The 20,672-nt window shown below is 36.3% G+C and overlaps 1 protein-coding gene across 3 annotated transcripts in view; it reads right to left on the bottom strand.

The window, feature by feature from the left end:
* The window catches only part of CACNA2D1 (calcium voltage-gated channel auxiliary subunit alpha2delta 1), a 383,935-nt gene that overhangs the window by 55,382 nt on the left and 307,881 nt on the right, over window positions 1-20,672 (bottom strand). For 2 of the 3 annotated variants that reach the window (XM_027679464.1, XM_027679465.1), the window contains exons 13-15: window positions 3,777-3,855; window positions 1,711-1,760; window positions 19-108 (exon numbers count right to left, since the gene is read on the bottom strand). In XM_027679464.1, coding sequence (XP_027535265.1) covers window positions 19-108; window positions 1,711-1,760; window positions 3,777-3,855 — 219 coding nt within the window. Of the gene's footprint in view, window positions 1-18; window positions 109-1,710; window positions 1,761-3,776; window positions 3,856-20,672 lie in introns of those variants that run through there. The other variant, XR_003533601.1, reaches the window with a different exon arrangement.

A 20,672-nucleotide genomic window follows, 5' to 3' on the forward strand; every position in this document is an offset into this window, starting at 1 on the left:
GATAAATAGAGATCATACCAGAGCATCCAGATAGACATTTGTCCATTGGACTTGTTTGGCCTTCTCTCCAGCTAAAACCATCGGTCTTCCCAAAACATCCAGATATTCCTGCCAAAAAGTGTAATAAACTTATCAGAAGGCAGTTAGTAGATCAAAAAGCCCAAACAATATAAAAACAAACAATAATGAAATAAAAACAATATCAGGAAAAAATTTCAAAATTCACCACAATTTATAAGAGTAGCATTTAATTGTTGCTTTAAAACTGTACTACGCAAAGTTTCCGTCTTCAGTTTGCAGTATTTACCAAGAACGTAATTTCTGTATTTCAGCCTCAGTCACATGGACCTAACCCATCCATAACCACCACTCTCTTTCCATGAAGTGAGAATTACAACTATTTTTATTCCAAAATTAATTGCTAATGACATAATGAAATTGCAAGCAGATTGCAGAACCTTCAACCCAGAAGAGAGAGTGGGCGATGGAGGGTGAGTGGTGTAACAGTTGGGTATGTTAACCTTCTACAGCAACAACTTGCATAACTTCTATTGAAATAAAAAAAAATCAGAGTTATAAAACCTCATAGTTCCTGCCTTCCTTCAGTTTGGGAGTGCAGCTAACTCGGGTGATCTTATGAGATGTCAGATTTCTGGACTGCTTTGGCAGTGGATGCCATCAAACTTGTTTCTATTTTCAACCTTTTCTATTTGACTGAACATATTAGGGATACTTCTTGCCAGACACTATCTGGAAGAGTTTAACAGAATCAAAGAACTCTTACTCAAGCCAAAAAAGGACTCTTATTTTCTGCCAAAAAATATCATGCCTGGCCTTGGAAGGACAAAGAAGTGCCATGATATTTCTCTGCTGTTCTGGACATGTGAGTACATGGACTTTCAGACAACTGAGAAGAATACTTGCTCTTCCACACTGTCAGTTTGGATCCCATCATGTCATGCCAGAGTCCTGTGCCCTTAGTTAACTACATGCATGTCTGCTAAAATATTCCTGCATTTTTTTGAAGGGAAAAATGGTGTCTCTTGCAGAGGTTGGATCCATCCAGGAACCTCTTCTATAAGCAGGATTGCAGTGCATCTGCCCAGATGAGTTTAGAAACTCTAGCAGGGCTGTACCCTCACAAACATTCACAGCCTTCTCCATGTGATACAAACCCTTTGGACCATGTTGTAAGTATGGCAGGAGGTGGACTACGAATGTCTTGTCACATTATAAAAAAATTACTGCTTTTGTAGAACTTTATAATAAAATTGCTGTCATGTCTCAGCATCAAAGTTTGAGGGACTATATAAGGCCCAGAGAAAAATTGAGACAAAAACATAGTCATTTTGCAGAGGTCTGCAGGATACAGAACACTTCAGGTGCTCTGTTGTGTGCACATGGTCAGCCTCTTTAGAGGATGTTAACATGACAAGTATGCATGCAGGCTGCTGTGGACCAGCTGGCCAGGGAAACAGGGACCACATTTTAAATTAGCTCACTGCAATCACTTAAAAGAAAAAATTAGAATACTTTAACAGAATAATCCCTCATATGTAGAAGAAAGCCTTATTTTTTTCTCTGTTTTTAATGTAGTGCAACTTAAAATTTAATTGATTCAAGAAGATGGGAAAAGAAAACATATTTAAGAACAGGAATTACTCCACTTCTGTGTGTTAAAACTGATCTGGATTTGGCCAAAACACTTACCTGGGTGTTTATTCTTATGGCTCCAATAGATGGAATTTCATAATAATAACCTAAAGTTTGGAACAGAAATAATGTCATCTTACTACAATATTGTGCTAGTCTCTTAATCTTGAGGAATTTCATTTAGCTTGTAATTTCTAGTTTAATTTTTATTTGAATTATCATGTATGAATACTTTTCTAGTAGATGCCACCACAATGCGTGGCCGTATATGATGGATCCCCACACCATTCAGACCAAGCTAGTTTCTCTTAGGCAATGAGAGTACACGATGTGTTTCTTTTGTCTGTTTTGGTTAAGGCTAGATAAAGTACTGAGTTTGTACTCATGAAATCCCAGTTACTATGATGAGCAAGTATATTTAATGGTTATTTTAATATGCTGTGATAGCAACATAATTATATGCTGAATGCATATAGGAATGCAAATATAGCTATGGTCTGCCACAAGAGTGAACTCGTAGTATAAAAATAGAAGGTATTCTGTGGAAAGGATGAAAAAATCTAATGGGTATTCCTTCTAACTAAACATGAGAAATTTCTTTATTCAGCTTTGATTCTATCACTTATTTGTTTGAATTAAAAATATTGCCTATATGAACTAATGAGACTAAAGCCAAGCACTGAGATTTATCTGCAGACCAGGAAAATTTTAAGTCAAATTGGAAAGCAGGAGTAGAGGATTGGAGAGGTAAGAGTGCAGAGCTTAGTCATTTCCTTTGCCCTACGCACAAACTTTTAATTAAGGAAAAATGAAATGAAACTGCTTCTTTGGATGTTCAAACAAATAATCACATCAATTTTGGAAGAAGATTATGATCATTTTGCCTCAATGGCATAGGTGGTTATGCTTTAAGCCAGCTGGTTCTCATTTGTTTTAAAACAATGGAGGTCACATGCACACAGTATTTTGAGATACAAGGATGCAAGTAGAAAAAAATTCTGTTCAAAACACAAACATCAATTTTCTGTAGTTATCTGACAATACAGTCGGTTCTTCATGAAGTTGCAGTATCTTCTGCAAAACTTGCTAACATGCTGAGGGATTCAAAAGGTTGTCATACGTGTACTATTCATACAGGCTATGGATTCTTCTACATATTTTTTTTTCTGTATATATACCTTTCCCTCATCTTTCAACTATGTTATTCTTCTGCCTGAGCATACCTTTATCTCCTTCCCCAGCAATCTTAATTTTCAAGACCCTTTGTAATCTATCTCACCTCTAACCTCTTGCTTCTCACTGATTTGTAAAATACTTTCACATTTTCACTCAGGCCTGGAAACTGTTGTATTTAAAATATGAGCAAATATTGTTTGATAAATTATATATTTTCTATTTATCTGTATTTATATCTTATGCCTTGTTCTATAGTTATATTGTAAGGTATTTGAGATACCTCTTTCTCACACTCTTAAAGTATTTCTCAGAATATTTTTCATGTGGAAATTTAAGGTAGAAATTCCATGTAGAAAGCATTTTACTTCCTTGCTTTCACCCTTTTTACTTTTTTTCCCCCTACATAAATCAGGATAAAAATAGAAAATGCAAGATGCTCTCAGAAGCTAAGAAATCACAGCAAGAATAATTTTGATATTTTCATTATAAAAGGGAAAAATATTCTAAGTAATCTGATCCCTTGTAAGTTTTGGAGAAAAACAGAAAGAAATCTAACCAGCCAACTAACCAAACAAAAACCCTTTTGTCCATACCACTTAATTTAAAACAGCTTTGCTTAATTTCTTATCTGTCATCAGTTCCATCTTTTCATAGATGGCTATTATAACAAATATTCTCAAAAGTGAACAATAACATTTTATTAATATAAAAACTACTGTGGTAATTTTTGTACAACATGAAGTTTTAAATAAATTACTCAGAAATAAACATAGAGGCTTCTTGTTTACAGATATTTTTTCATATACACATATACTTTTTGGAACTTTTATTAACAAATACAATAAATCTAAAACTCCAGCTGAAAAATCTGCCACTTTTAGAGAATAGCTAAGATATCACCTATCCAAAGATCTAATGAAGATCAGCTTCAGAGAAAAACACAATACCTTTATTTTCACAGGCCATCCACTGTATGGGTCCTTTGTCGTAATTATGTTGACCAACAGAAAATGTGAATACACGTACCTGTGCAAGTTAAAAGCAACGCCTATTACTTAACTATACATAATTTATTAGCTGTGACTCTCAAGTTAATGATACTTGGATTTTTCTTACAAATGAACAGAAAAACAAAATAGTGAACTTTCCAATTTTTTCACCATAATAGATATGAAAGATAAAAGATATAATAAATTATGCCATTTTATGTATTCCTATTATTTTGTTCATGAAGTAGAACTCAAGAAGAATGTTCTTTCATGTATCTTTCACACTTCAAAGGTCTTACATTAGTGATCGTTCATGAAACACTTAAATTCTTAGGGTTTTTTCCTAAGGTGGTAATTATAACTTAGGTTTTGTTAAATTATTTGACATAATATTAGATGTTTACCAAAGAATTGAAAAGAATATATGCATGGCAGTAGAATTCAAAGCAATGCAAACCAGGACTTTTTAGGATATAAAATAATTTCAGGGAAAAAAATATGAAATTTCCAGATACTACAGAAAACAAATTCTCATTTTGCTGAGACTTCAGTCTTTTTCATGTAAAACCACTAAATTACTTCAACGGATTTTCACAGAAGGGTTAAGTGTCTGATATTTTACTTTAAGCTCTTCATATTAATTTAAGTTATATGTTTTATTAGCATAATTCTATTCTGTTTATACAATGCAATTCCAATCTATCTCAGCAAGTGTAAGGAGTTGAGGGTTTAGAAAGAATTCACCAAATTCTCTCCAAGTTTTGGACTGAGAACAGGCTTTTCAGTTGAAATTATTTTCCATGCAAATCTTTTAATTTGAATGAGAAAACTTTAAAACCAATCCTGGTATTGCTGTATAAATATTAAAAATACTACAAGACACATAGAAAAATTACAAATATTATGTTTCAACTTCTGGCTGAATATTTTGCTCAGAATCTGAGTGTTTCTGTAAAAGTTGAAAAAATAATTTCCCAACAGTTTTAATAAACTGTTCACTATATTCATATCTCTCTGTCCAATGACCAGACTGCTTTTCCTTTTCAGGCATCTCTTTCTTTATGGATCTTTAACTTCACCTCTTCAATGTGCAAATCACAGATCATGACATGAAATCAGAATACAAATTTCTTTCTCTGGAACTTGAAGACTATGATTAAAATCAAAACATAGTACAATTAATTTGCATGCAAGCTGTAACTGAGTAATAAGGTAGTGTTTTCTTTAACTAATATTCACAATATAAAATTGCAAAGATTCCCTGTAAACTACTGATCACTGCTAAATTTTTTAATGACAACATATACAAATTTTCATCACATTATCCAGCATGTACAATCAGTACCTAAACCTTCATTTCTCAAATAAGCAACAAAAATTGTGTGACATAATCAGAGCTTAAGTATTAATGAAGAGCTGTAGGAATAGCTCTACATCATCCATCAGCAGCTAGAAAATGGTGAATATTAATCTTGACCCCTATATGCAAGGAGGGCAAACAAAGCTTTGTGCTAGATGTCATTTTTAATTAACAATATATTTTGATTTGCTTTATCCATACAAGCATTAAAGCAACTACTCTGCTGCACTGAATACTATTCAAGTGCTCGTTTTTTAGTTTAAGACTTCTCTGTATAGGGTCATTCCCCAGTAAAAAGTCAAGCTAATCACATTTCTGGTTACACAGACAGATCTGGGAATGACTGTGCCTTAGTGATGGTAAAATTTTGTTCTCATAGTTCATATGGATTCAGACAGATGAAAAATACCTTCTATTACCTTGAAAATATCACTATTAATAGTGCAAACCTGAGTTCACCTGGTATGTTTACATCTGATTTATTGTTTTATTACTATACAACATTTGCCATCCCCCATTTATGCTTGACTTCTCTTACAAATTGTCAGCTATAATTTTTCTAATGGATCTTTCTGCTTCTATTTAATCAATATCTTTTTTTTGCAAATTTGAATATCACGATAGTATTTTCTATTGGCACCTCTCAGCTCACAAGGTATCCGCCTACTAAACCCCTGGTTTTTTTTGGACTCACACTGCTTCCAGTTTAATGTCCACTAAATGCTTGATTCAGATTACATTCTCTTCAAAAACTATGGAAAAACGCCACTGAAGGCCACTAGTTAGAGACTTTAGAGATCTGATATTTCTTTTGATTTAAAAGTTACTAAATCATGTGGGTTTTCTTGTGTGTGTATAAAACACATGAGTCAATTAGACTGGACTGTCTAGCATTTGATCTCAAATGTAAAAATGAAACACTGAATAGGATTCAAGTTGCGAAATGGTATGTAATTTAGGGAAAAGAAGCAGTGTGTTAAATCTGCAACAAATCTATAAAGAATTTAGTATTTAAATTATTGACAACAAGCAGGCGACAATATATCTGATTTACTGTTCCTTGGATAATTAACAGAGATAAAGAACTGCAATGAAAATTGGAGTTTTTAATTGTTACTTGGTTTGGCAAGAGGGTGGGATATTCAAAAGAGTATTCTTTTTCCTATTGCCTCATCTGGAATTGAGTAGAATGACAGACCAGCTGGAAAAATGAGTCAGCAAGTCAAACTAAACAAGCCAATTTTAGCAAAAAAACCCCATGCTCTGTGCTAAAATTTTCTGTGACAGGACCCAGAGTCAGCCAAAATACTGAGATGCATCTCTCTATATGTTTTCCTTATAGACATCTCTCCAAAGAAGACAATGGGCTGTTAAATTAAAAAAAAAAAAAGAGGATTTAGTTTCTTTTAATAGGGAATTTACGACTGAGAATACTTGGAGCAACTAGATCAGACACAATGGGCATGAGCACCTCTCCCTTTGCCTGTCCTTTAAGCTTGGTTTCAACCAGCTAAGTGGATTTCTGAGTTGAAGCAAACTGCCAATTAGTCTTTGATCCCAAGAAGTTGTTTTTCATCACCACTGAGGCCTGATTATTTCTTCTCTTTACTTCTCTGCAGCCTCTTAGGTTCTGTGTAAACCACAGTTCCTGGGTCCTTTTGCCATGGTGCTTCCTCTCCACCATCCACACCAGAAGACTAACATTTGTGTTTCCCAATCCCTTTCCTAGGGAAAGGGTAACCTTGCCTCAAGGGAGTTCTATTTATTCTCTTCATAAAGAAACACAACTTTCAAAGCACTAAAAAACAATGGAAGAATCAGAAAAACAAATAGAAGTTGTCACACTTTCTGATTTTCAATGAGACTGTTCAAAGTAAAGTACTTCTAGAAAACTTGTACTCTTAGAATTGAGAAGAACTGGAGACGGGCACCCGCTCTGCCAGCCCATTCAGGTACAGACTTCAAACCGCTCTGAAATATAAAAATCCTAATTTCTAACATAGGTAGTTCAAGTCCAGAGCTAATTCTCTGCATCTTCCTCGCTAATCTTGGGGAGAAAATAACAAAATCTTTTATTCTTTGTATTAATTATTTGCAGTATTGTATTGGGTCTGGCTGAGCTGGAGTTCACTTCCCCATAGTAGCCCCCACAGTGCTGTGCTCTGCATTGGCAGCCAGAAGGGTGTTGACAACACACTGGTGTTTTGGCTACTGCCGAGCACAGCACCAGCACTGTAACACTTCTTCGTCAATTGAGGGCAAGATCCTGGGAGGGGACCCAAGTAGGCCAGCTGACCCAAACTGACCAAACGGACATTCCAGACCATATGACGTTGGCTCAGATATAAGATCTAAGGCAAGGAGCACTAAGGCAGGCATTCATTGTCTCCAGTGGCTGCCTGCTGAGGAACCATTACATGTGCTGTGAAGCCCTGCTTCTCTGAGGTGGCCGACCATCGCTGCTGATGGGAAGTAGAGAATAAACCCTGCTATCTTTCACTTTGCTTTGCTTCCGCTTTAAATAAACTACCTTATCCCAACCCATGAGTTGTTTTCCATCCTACTCTCTCTCCTGTCTGGCTGGGAAGGGGAGTGATAGAGTGTCTGGCTGGGCACCTGGCGTCCAGCCAAAGTCAACCTGCCACAAGTATATAGTAGAGGAATATGCTTATTAGCAAACAAAACAAGTGTAGAATTAATGTCAGGACATTCAGACAGTGAGTGGCACAGGCTGTCCAGTGAGGCTGTAGAATCTGCCTCCTTTGACATTTTAAAGACCAGACTAGATGGCTTGATCTTTGACCTGACATTAGACTAGAGAGCTCTGGAGGTTCCTTCCAATCTGAGTTATCCTAGGAGCCTATGAAGGACATCAAAGGAATACATGCAAAAATCCAGCTCTTAATCAGAGGAAGTGGTAGACAGAAAAGAATGCTACAAATAATAGAGGAAGAATTACTGCATGGAAGAAAATATAATTGTCTAATTACAGAATTAATTTGTTATTTGTGTTTCTCCCTAGCAGAAGAAGATTTTAAGCACCGAGGTGAATAAAAAAGATTCTGACTACTGCAAATATTAAGGACAATGGCACTCAAGAGAGTTGTGAAGAAGATAAAAATGAAGAGATATCCATGAAAAGGCTGCTTTCCCTATAGATCTCAGTTGCTTTTTATCTGTTTTATTTCTTCATTTTGCTATTGGAACAAAATTAGGAAAGATTAAATTAGTTGTTTCCTTTGGGTAGATCATGTTATAGGTATTAAAGAAAAATGAACAGCTTGAGTGAAGTTAATTCAAATGGGTAACTAAGCACAAAGTACTTGCTGTTTAGGCTACTGCATGAGATTCTGGAAAGCAATGCCACGGAAAGGGACCTGGAGGTCCTAGTTGATGGCAAGTTGAATATGAGTCAGCAGTGCCCTGACAGCCAGGAGGGCCAGCCATGACCTGGGGGGCATCAGGAACAGCCTCGCCAGCTGGTCGAGGGAGGGGATTGTCCCGCTCTGCTCTGCACTGGGGCGGCCTCACCTTGAAAATCATGTTCAGTTGGGGCACCACGATATAAGAAAGATATTAAGCTACTAGAGAGAATCCAAAGGAGGGCAATGAGGATTCTGAAGAGTCTGGAGGGGAAGCCTTATGAGGAGTGGCCGAGGTCACTCGGTCTGTTCAGCCTGGAGGAGACTGAGGGGAGACTCATTGCAGTCACAACTTCCTCGGAAGGGGTAGAGGACAGGCAGGCACTGATCTCTTCTCTGTGGTGACCAGTGACAGGACCCGAGGGAATGGCCTGAAGCTGCGTCAGGGGAGGTTTATGTTGGATATTAGAAAGAGGTTCTTCACTCAGACAGTGGTTGGGCTCTGGAACAGGATCCCCAGGGCAGTGGTCACAGCACCAAGGCTGACCAAGGTCAAGAAGCATTTGGATGACACTCTCAGGCACATGCTGTGACTCTTGGGAATGATCCTGTGCAGGGCTAAGGGTTGGACTTGATGATCCTTGTGGGTCCCTTCCAGCTTGGCATATTCTGTGATTCTGTGATATATGTGTAGGCAATCTGGAATGAATCATAGAATCACTGAATCATTTGGGTTGGAAAGGACCTTAAAGATCATCTTGTTCCAACTGCCCTGCCATGGGCCTACGAGAGTGTGAGAAATGGCAACCACTCTGTAAACCACTCTGTAAACAGCTCAGAGTGTATGAACATGCATATTTTTTGACAGATAAATTATTTGTCTCGAATTCTGTGCTACTGGAATGAGAGAGCTCTCATAATCATTTGTGTGCAACTCTTCATTTCTCTGTTCAGGAGAAGATTAACTGACCTTCAGATATATATATGTCTCTTCTATCAGATATAAAGAGAGTTATACAATTAATTCACTCAGCTAGATGTAAGCAAGATGAATCCTGCCATTTCATGTCTGGCATGTAAGAATAGCAAGACTGCATCTTTCTCTACCACTAAATAAAAAAACTGACTAAAACTGAGTAAAAAAACTGATCTCATCAAATCATGTAACTTCAGTTTTCATGATGCCGGTATAATTTCAGAACATTTTACTCTAGCCTTTACTCTTCAGGTAAAGATTCACAGATAATCTCTCTTACTTTAGACCAAGAAAAGCTGCGAAAAAAAGGAATAAATAATTCAGTAATTCCAGGATGATCCATGAAATTATTTTCCCACTAATGTGTTCAGAGTTTATCAGACATGAGGAAAATTTGTTTGTGTTTTATATTTAATAGGTACACTTCTGAAATAAAAGGACAATATAAGAAGCCTATTATTCTGAAAAAAAATTTTAAAGCTGCTTCTCTGTATTCCATTATAAAGTCTTTCTTCTAAATCCCTTGTAAGTACAGCCTGTAAACCACTTCATCATTTTGGTGTTTTCTGCTGTAGGTCAGGGAAATGTTGCGTGGTTTTCAAGCTGCCACAGCCAAAATTGTGAATGCATTTCTTTCCTTACATCTTTACATCTGTGGTCAGAAATTTCAAGATGATTTTGGATTCTGCTCTGAGTTAACTGAGACCAAAGGACATTTATGACTGATTTGAACAGAGAATAGAACTTCAGAGGATGACCTGAAAATCCAATATACTAATTAGGAAACCACCTAAGATTAGCCAATAGGGAACACCAAATACAGTTTCACCTAAATTATGGCCCATAATCTGTCATGCTGAACTGCTCAGTTCAGAACTTCCAGGGACACAGTCCTGAACCATCTGTGTTATAGCTATAAATGTAAAGTAATTTTTTTTTTCCTAGGAAGCACAGGGAGAAGAGAAATAAAAACTCTGAGTTTAACAGCAGGAGCAAGACTCACAACATGTACTAGAGAGCAGTTTTAGTATCCCTTAGGCTGTCTTTACGCATTACATAAAAAAGGACATAAACCATTTTCTTTCTCAGGCCAGGAGGGCAAGTGGCACAGCATGGTTCACAGTCCTATGGCTACACTGTAGGGCCATGCTCCCTCCCTGCCTACCCCCATATCAGGTCATCTCATTATAGAATTTTTTGGTAACAAGTCCTGCCTCATGTTAACCCTGCACTGAGCACAGACATTGCTGAAAGAGTAGATTGCCATAGGCCAGGAACCATACTGCTGGGTCTGTTAACAGTTAAAAGTATGGATAACTGTGGGCATTTCTCCAGCCTGCACCCTGCCCTTGGATCACTAATTTGAATGGATACAGCTGTCTGGTTCGTTCCTATGAGTAAAGCTGGTTTTCTTGTGACAGACTGAGCAAGGCTCACCCTTTTCAAAATTACTGGGACAGTGGTGCCTCTAGTTTTTTAAATGAGAGGTCAATGCTTGTACAAAAGAGGGATGAGTTCATGGTTCTCAGTTTGAGCACATTCATAACTTCTGCTGCTTTTAATGCCAGGCTTAGGAAAGTTCAGAAGTTGGAGATTCAGGTTTTTGTATGTAACACTCAGATTGCCGATGCATTTTGCCCTTAACACAATTGGGAAAAAACAGAGATGACCTAAGCAGCAGGGTATGAAACCTAGTCAAGTGCTAAGGCTGTGAAGTTTGAAAGGTCTAGAACTCAGAATGCAGAATTCACAATTTTATGTCAAATTAGGAAATAAAAAGAATGGCATGGTACCTCAGCAGAAATGTATCAAGTTATATTTCTGATATTTATGGCTGCATTAGAATCTGTCTCTTGCTGTGGGTGCTCTCAAAAAATATGTGTAGACTTGGCGAAATGGGGAAAAAAACCCTACATTTTAAACAATAAAGAATTTAGCTCTCAAATATTTCAATGCAAAGACAATTGCAGGCTGAACATCTTTGAATTTATAGACATGAAGAAAGCATTAATTCATAAGATTTGACAATCCATTTGACACCACTCGAGTGTTTCCATAGCTGACCCTCTATACTATGATTCAGCAAGGCATTTAACAATGCAAGTGTCCCCTTGACACCAATGGAAAAATGCTTTAATTGTGGCACGTGTTTAAAGACAAATAGAGCAGGTCCTTGGAAATACTATTTTAGACATTTATCCACAGTAAATTATTTCTCCCAGACTGTCCATGTGTATGTGCAATCTTCCCTATCATTAATATCTTTCATTCACTGCAATTCAACCTCAAACTTCAAGCTGCAATGTTAGCTTATTAATTCACAGTCTAATTATAGTCTGTGTAATTATAGCCTAATAACAAAAAGAAATAATGATACTCTAAAAATTAGCTCACATTACAATCTAATATTAATCCTTCTTCTATCTTAAAATAAAAATTATGTTTGTTATGTATCAGGAGACTATTGGAGAATCTCACTTGCTCTGGCTATGATTCTATACTGATAATATGAGCCCAAAACCATTTAATGGTCTCAGAATATTGGGAAAATAGGATCAAGAATTCTCACATATGGTGTAGTTATATGCAATAATTCTAGGAGAGGAATTAATACATTAAGAATTATACCTGAAGTCTTCACAACAGATGCATACAATGAAATGTGCATGTTCATAGAAGAAGTTTTAAAGTGAATGCCATGAATCCATGAAATGCAGTTTTGCAAACTGCAAATGGTTTCAAAAATTACAAAAGGTGGTTTGTTTTTTTTTTTCTTGCTTGTTTAGTTCCCTCACAAAGAAAACATATCTTCATGAAAATGGGGATATTTTCTACTGCAAACTAATGGTCAAAACACCACTGTAGTTATACTGAAAAATTTCAGAATTAACACTCTCACAAAACTAAAAAAAATACTAATTCAGTCACACTGTTATACAACTCCTTAGTGCCACCTTGTGGAACCACAGCACCTCATTTCTTACTCACAGAAGGTCTGTCCTGTGGTGCTCCTTCCTCTGCTGTCCTACGGCTACAAGCATGAAGGTATAAATACCCTGCTGACACCTACTAATCTACCATTGCTGAACTGATTATAATTAGATAGAAGACACCACTAACTAAAGAGATCCTTTAGTTATTTATCTAGTTTAAACATAATCTTTGATGGGCCGCAAGTGTCACAGGAGTATAAACACAACTTTGTATGCTCACAGTAACTTTGATGAGGAGACTGTGTTCTTTTTACTGCACTGTCTCCTCAAATAAGGTGAAGTTTTTGACCTCAACAATTTCCAGGTGTAGGAATAAATCAGCTCTGTTTTATTAGCTTTTTATAACATTAGCCTCAAGAACAGTGACAAGAAAGAGAAAGGCTGTACTCTCAAAAACACCAGCAGGACTTCTCACTGATGTGCTCGAATTTGAGGGTCAATTTGCCTATGTCGAACTTACCAAAAACTGGGCTTTGGTCCACTCTTCAACCTGAAGAGCAACTGTGTCAGCAGAGCCCACACACCTGCACAGAAGCCAAACCATTGCTCCTTCCCTCTCCCCCTTTCTTTCCTACCCCAGGAGCAGTCCCAGAACCTTGTCTGGGAGTGCGCCAGCTCTCAGAGGCTGAAAACCTCCAACCTCCTGAGTTAAGCCCTTTATAGGTTTTAACTCAAAACCTATAAATAATTTTTGGCTGTATTTTGAGCTTAAAGTCTGTGGACACACTGGTTGCTTCTCCTGTGATTTCCACCAGAAGAGCTGTCCTCAGCAGACCACCCCACACCACCTTGGAAATCCCTGTACAGCACTCAGTTGCATCACATGATTTTCTAGACACCTATTCTGTCTCCCAGTCTTCAGACGAAGAGCATACAGTGTCCTCTTTTTAACAATTCAGCAGTTGAATGTTTTACTTTGATTACCCATGTTCTATTTACTCAGTTGATCTGTTTGCTTCTTTGGTGATGGTAATAACAAATTTTTTCCATTGAAATGAAAAACAATTTAATTCCTCCTTTCTCTAAACTGCTTCTCCCTGACAGTAAGTATTTAGCATTCCCTGAAGAAAACAGTTTTTTCCTGAGAATTCCTTGTAAATTGGTGGCCCATATCAAGAACCAGACAGAGGAGATGACAAAGAAATTCCCACTGTACTCTGGATTAAAAGCATTTTAGGCATTTCTTTGATAGTCAAAACAACATTTGGAGGCAGATGAGCAGCTGGAAAGGACTGGATTAATTAGAGAGATATTTACAGTTCACATTGTGACACTAAGCCTCCTTCTTTTCTTTCTTTTTTTCATTGGCCTTGTAAATCCCAGGGAAGAAATATTACAAATACCAGCTACAGATTTAAAGGAATATTTAAATATGCCATTGAATATTTCAAACACTAATTTTAATCAGTTACTCTGACTTTTTTTTCCCCTTGCAAATAATCTTGTATAGTTACTCCCTCAATTTTTTCTCTCATTTATTCAATCCTTGTACAGCATGGAAAAATGACTGAAACTTAACAGTTGCAAGTTGTTTTAGAAGAGGGAAAAGGATGGGGGCAAAAGGAAGGACCTTCAGAAAGCAGTAGAACTCATTTACAGGAAATCTTCCTCTCTGGAATTATCAGTTATCCAAATTTCATGTCTAATTTTATAATGGGCTGATCTGCACAGGAACATAAAAATTCTAAACAAAAATGATTTATTGAGTTTTAAAAAGGGCACGTCAAGTAAACAAGTGAAGGGACTGTCTATGTTCACATGCTGTTTCTTGGAGACTGACCTGGTAACAGAATGGTACATTCAGACTACCTTAGAAGAGGGAGATTTAGGTATGAAAATGCTGCAAGTTTGGTTCCCTTTCCCTATTTTAGGGAGAAAAAGTTAATAGCTACTGCATACTTATGGAAACTCAGCACTGCCATATAGGACTGTGCTGAGGGCAACCTGACCTTGTCTTTGCTCACAGGTAAGACGTGCCACTGCTGACACAAGCAGGCGGTGACGATGCCTGCTGTCAGCGACTGGCAAGTGCCCAAGTACGGCTGAGAGACCCAGGCTCATGTGCAACCATGGAACAGAGAATGTCCTTCACAGTTAGTGATTAATGCAACCAGTGTGCATGTTCACTCACTGTATTTCCTGATGAACCGCACCTGAAATCTCAGGATTGTCTATGAGAAGCACTGAATATATACAGACTGCTGCCACCTATCCTGAGGACATCAAATTAATCATGGCACAGTCACTCCTATACTGAATGATATGCATTTTTATTTCTTTTCTAATCAGCTAAATACATTAAAGTTTTAGAAAAAAAATACAAGTGAACTCCCATGTAATCCACAGGAAAAAAACCTTGAGGTGTGTCTATAGTCTTCATGTGTTGAACAGTTTGTACCAGAGTTCTTAGTCAATTTAGGTCTAAATTCTGTATTCACAATGGCTGAAACAGAAGAGCAAAGAAAATGTACTCCAGTTAAACCATACTTTAGGTTACGAAGTTTTCAGTCTACATTGTGATATAAATGAATTTTAATCATCTCTCACAAAGTCTGTCTTTCTAGTGAAAAAGAAGTAAGTAAAAAAAAAGGTCTTCAGCCTTAATTATGAACATACTTCTTAGAGAGACATTTATTGTAGTCAAAATATTGCCTTAGAGGGTTTTGGGTTTGTCTCTGTTTTTGTTTTCAAATGATATAGCATCTACAGACTAACTTTGCAACAAAAAGCATTGAGGTTATTGGTTTTCCTGCCTATATGTAGGATTGAGAATACAGTATGGTCAGGCTACATTATAGGATTCAAAGTGATGGTTTCAAAAAATCATTTGTAAATAAAACAAATTCTTTCTTGCTTAAAAAAAATAATCCATTTAAATAAAGTCAGAATAATTTAAAAAAATATATTTGCAGCTGGCATTCCAGGTTCTTTGGATGTTATTGATTAGATGGGGTTTTTTTGCACATGATTTAGGATAAGATTAGGAAGCACAGAATTCCCATCTAAACCTCAGCAAACATTGAATACATTATTTTGAATCTGATACAAGGCTAACATGAATATGAGTTCGACTGGAATTACTGGTTTCAAATAGAATCTGAATATAGAAACAGAGGAATGGAGACAGATAATAGGATAAGAATTCAAAGACTGCATATGGAGACTGATTCTCTTGGGGTTTTTTTCTCTATTTTTTTCTCTATTTTTTTAGGAATAAAAGCTATAAAAATGTTTGTGAAAACTTCAATATATTAGAATAATTAGAAATAATTAGAAGCTCATACTTCAATGTCAGTTTCCTTAACCACACAATTACAAGATTGCAAAGTCAGTTTCTCATTCTTCTATTAAAGACAATCTATTCTTACAGCACATGCACTTCTGCATAATAAATTCTTTCCTGTATAGTGCAAAAGATAAAGAATGTGACTGATTTCCTGGAGATATGACTGAGCAGGTTTTAGCCTTTTCATTGAGACTAATCAGGATTTTGAATCTAAGTCACTTTCTAAGTAGAGACTAGGGTATTTTCTGTTTGTTTCTCACCAGCAGACTTATCCCTGCTTGAAAGATGATGTTTTTTCTTGCTCTTTTTCAAAACTGAAATACCTTTCTTTTTTCGCAAAATGCTTTAGAAAAAGACTGTCGAAGTTACATTTATAGTTCTTACTCTTGATAAGATTTCTCAGAGCTCCTCCAACTTATGTGCTGATGTTCTCCTAAAAAGCAACCCTTCCTTACAATGTGTGCAGCAATCTTTAATACTCAACATTGAAGATGCACAGGGTTTCTACTTGCCTTGGTGAAATTTACAGTTCATCATCACTGGCACTCTCACTGCCCATTTCATATCCCTTTCCTATGTTATGCTTCTTGCATATATAAACACATATTTCTTGCTATCTGAATGGACTTTAACTTTGTTTCCTGAAATATTTATTTCCTTCTTAACCTGTCATCTGTTTAGGCTGCAGCATGCATATATCTTGTGCCACCATCTGTTTGTTTCAGTTGTTCCCTTATTCTCTTGCCCACTAAAGAGTCTCCTATTCTATACCTTCTCCCTTTGAGCCCTGCTATAAAGTCTCTTACACATTTCTGTCTGCTTTTTCCACCTGTGCATTGGCAAATCTTTTCATTTAAAGATGTTCCATCCCATCTGAAACAATTCCATCTACTAAGGGAATTATGTTCAGCTACTGTTCAACACTCAACTACCAGCTGGCCTAAGCAGCATTTAGAAGCTAAGATTTCTATAAAGTTTTAGAGTCACTTAATAATAGTTAATTCCTTAAAAAATATATTCAGTTGTGCTAGCTTAGTTATATTGATTATTCTATTAAGTAGACAAATTATCCAATTTCTTCCCAAAGAGTTGCATTTTTAAATCAATGTGGCAAAGTTAAGCTTTGGAAAACTCTAGACTCAGTGAACACACAAATGTCAGAATCCTGACCATATAATGGGCAATTTTATAAAAAAGCACTTCTTAATCTTCATAAAAATATTAATTTCTTTTTTTTTTGCATCCCATTTGACTTCTCTGTCTGCAGAAACCAATTCTTAACTTTTAAATTTTCTCCGCTATTACATTTTTAAATGAATGAGAAATATGAGTGTCTCTTATGTGGCACTTACAACAAAACAACTTAAATCTTTGATGTCTATAGCTGCAGTCAGTTCTTACTTACTTATGGCACTTCCTTTAATAAACACTGGAAGTAAACAAAAAAATATTTGCAACTTCAAATATAGAAGGTTATGCAGATAAACCTTATATGTGAGACACAATTATTGAATATCTTGTAGCAGGTCAGGAAAATTTCTTATTCTAGAAGATGCCGAGAACAGTTAATTTATTTCTGAATTTTAAGGCAGAATTAAAAAAAATCTAGAAGAAAGGAGATATTTTGAATGAAAGATCAAGAAGGGATTTTTATTACAAGGAAAGGAAATTTGACAGCAGTTAAACAAGGATAAGAGACAGACTTCAACAAACTCAGAGAACGAGCTAGCTGAGTGAGCAGTGTGGGAAGATAATCTAAAGAATAAAGGATTACATGAAAAATGGCAATTCATGAAGAAGAAGAGATTAAATATACAAGAAGAAACTTCCTGATAAAATGTAGGATTAAAAATACTTAGAAAATCGAGCACAGATACTGAAATTGAAGACAACCTGTAAAAAAAAGTAGCAGCTGGGAGAAAAGATTCAGAGCAAAGCAAAAACCAAATATGGTTGAATAATATAATACAGTTCCAAAAAGTAAGTTATGTTTGATGACATATTTACCTAAATGCTGCATTAAAAAAAGTCATAGAAAATATTCTTGATACCACTAAGTTTCCCTAACTGTTCAAGAGCATGTTTTAAGAAAGGTAGAGATAATATGCCATTATACACAATAGGAGAGTAAAGAATAAAGAATTAAAAGAATTTAAGATATGTGTTTGGTGAATTTGAAAGAAATTAGCTTGTTTAGTCGAAAAGACAAAAGCTGGAAAGAAAAGTTGTGTGAAGGTTTCAACATAGAAATGGTTTTCTAAAGTGTAAGAGGAAATGATGATGAGAATTAATAGTTCTCTGTAAAGAATGTATAATGAAAATAAAAAAAAAACCAACCCTCTAAGCTTCTTTGTCTTAAGGAAATCTAGGGAAAGCTTTCTAAAGGTAGTTGTTGAAAGAGAAAAATGTAAATACCTAAGGAAGCTGTGGAAATGGATACTTTAAAAAAGAAGTTACATAAACATCATTAGGCATGGCCTAGGTATTAAAGGGTCACAGTCCTCCAATTCTTGAACTGCAGAAGAATATAATCAATTCACATGGCATTTCAGTGCAATCCCAAATTCACAGACATGAATGCACAGTTGATATAGGGGGAAGCTGAGACAGGATGAAGCCTCTGATGTCTAGCCTCAACCAGCTATGCCATATGTAGCATTTTGTTTGTGTAAATAAGCAAAATGCAGTCTGACTCTCTTCCTTTCATCCCAAAACAAACATAATGTGCTTTCTATATTAACTGATATCCTATCCTGGTTGCCTTGATTAATCATTTTATGCCATCTGCAGCATCAACCTCAATGTGATACACTGAATAAATCACTATTACTGTAGTGGTTTGGAATTGAAGATCAACAAAAATAGAAGTATCAAGTAGCCTCCTCCATGCCAAATTTGAGGGAAACAAGCTGCCAGTTGGGTTTTATGTAACAGATACACATGACTTTAATAAAAGACTGATAAGGTTACTTTTCAACAAAGCTATATTAAAACTTTCATTAGTCTTACACAGTTCTCAACACCACCATGTGGATTTTTATCTTGCAGAGGAGATAAAAATGCCACGTGGCAGCCCAGACAGATTCACACTCATAATGAAAACAGCAGCCTAATGAGAAACTCACATCAACACAGAGATGTGTGTGCGGACACAAGTATGAGAAGGTTCTTCTACATGCAGATCTTCTTTCCAAAATAAGACTCCCCTCTGCCCCACTGCGCTTTCTGCTGCACCCCTTTAGTCTGCAGGAACCTCGCCTACATATAGAACAGCACAGGGGCTGTGATGGCTGAATGGAAAAGTGAAAAAAAGTGGAAGAAATATAATGGCTATTACCTCCTTATTGAAGACTACAAGAAAGGCTTGGTAATATTACATAGTCTAAAGGTAAAAGGGTCAGTGAATGATAGTGTGGGAAAGACTGGCAGACTGCTGTAATCCAAGAGCATTGCCAGGGCATGGACACGTGATAGCAGCAAGTCAGTTTAGAAGATGACTATTGAAAGGACAGTATATAGATATTTTCAAAAAAGGTTATCTTAAAAATCACTGTACTCTGAATCCTCATGCTGGAATAGAGCTTCATATACCGTCAGATAACTGTGGTTCAAGATGTAAGTTTATGAGGAAAAATAAACTAATTATATCATATTGAAAAAAATCAGAAAAAAACCCATGGATTTGTAGGCTTAGGACCTTAAATAGTTTAGTATTGTGCAGTTTGACTATTACTGAAGCATATTTTGGTATTGAGTGTCAAAAGAGGAAGACTGCTGATGTGGAATATTTAAATTCATTAATGTAGTGGCATTAATCTGTCAGGAACTCAGAAACTGGGAGAATGGATATGTTGTAAGCTCTTCATTAATACGTGGAGCTAAGAAAGAGGTAAAAAAAAAAATTTGCCTTACAAATAGGATGTTTCTTCAGTGAACACTCTAATAACAGTTTTCACTTTTAAAGAAAAAGTAATGGACTGTGGAATTTTTAAATACTGACCCAAGCCTCACCCAGAATATTTTAGGTTTACCATTTGTGCATGTCACGGTACATATAATAAATTAAAATTAACAGCTGGAAGATGACACACCCTTTAGACAAAATTGATCGGGGAAGGAGCCAGGGAGCTGGTTTAACCAGCTAGCTGAAGATTTCTACATGGGATTTACTTTACTATCATTCCAAGAAAATTTACAGCATAGGGGGATTGTTAGGAGGAATGAGATATATGTTAGCATCTGGTTGTCTGAAGACCACAGAAGGCTAATGTAGAGAAGGCCAGAGAACACACTGCAATCTGGAAAGCTTAAAAAATGGCTTAAATTTTATCTATCAAACTATGCCACATGCCATTCAGATACAAACTAGAATTTTGCTCAGTTCAACTCTTAGTTTAATTACTTTATGAAACATCCTGTGTCACAAGTCTATCACACACTCGGGAATGCAAAACCTGTTGGGGTGCACTTTGACAGCTGTTTAGTTCTACTCAAAGCCAACATTAGTGTTGCAAAAGATGCTGTTTCTATTTTCAGCTCTACAAGTAACCATAGGAAAGTTACATTAATTCAGTCTGACACCTGATGAGAAACCCATGGCTACGCAAAGTGGAAATGTCATGGGCTTTTTCAATGGTCATTTGTAGTCAGGACTAACACTTTTAGCCTTGTCCAGAATGATTCATACACCATTGCCTAGACTAACATAGTTTTCATTTTAGTTTTATAGACTTGCAGTTGTGCAGTAATGGATTCAAACCAATGAAGAGAATGGTTCCCTCCTTTGTTAATGATAGTAGGAGGCCTTTTTGTTTTAAATGGAAGTTTTGCAAGTACTTTCTCATAAATATTTCATTTTATCATTCTTTTGACATGCT

The sequence above is a fragment of the Neopelma chrysocephalum genome, unplaced genomic scaffold (assembly GCF_003984885.1).
Source record: "Neopelma chrysocephalum unplaced genomic scaffold, ASM398488v2 Primary Assembly neopelma1_45, whole genome shotgun sequence".
NCBI classification, from domain to species: domain Eukaryota; kingdom Metazoa; phylum Chordata; class Aves; order Passeriformes; family Pipridae; genus Neopelma; species Neopelma chrysocephalum.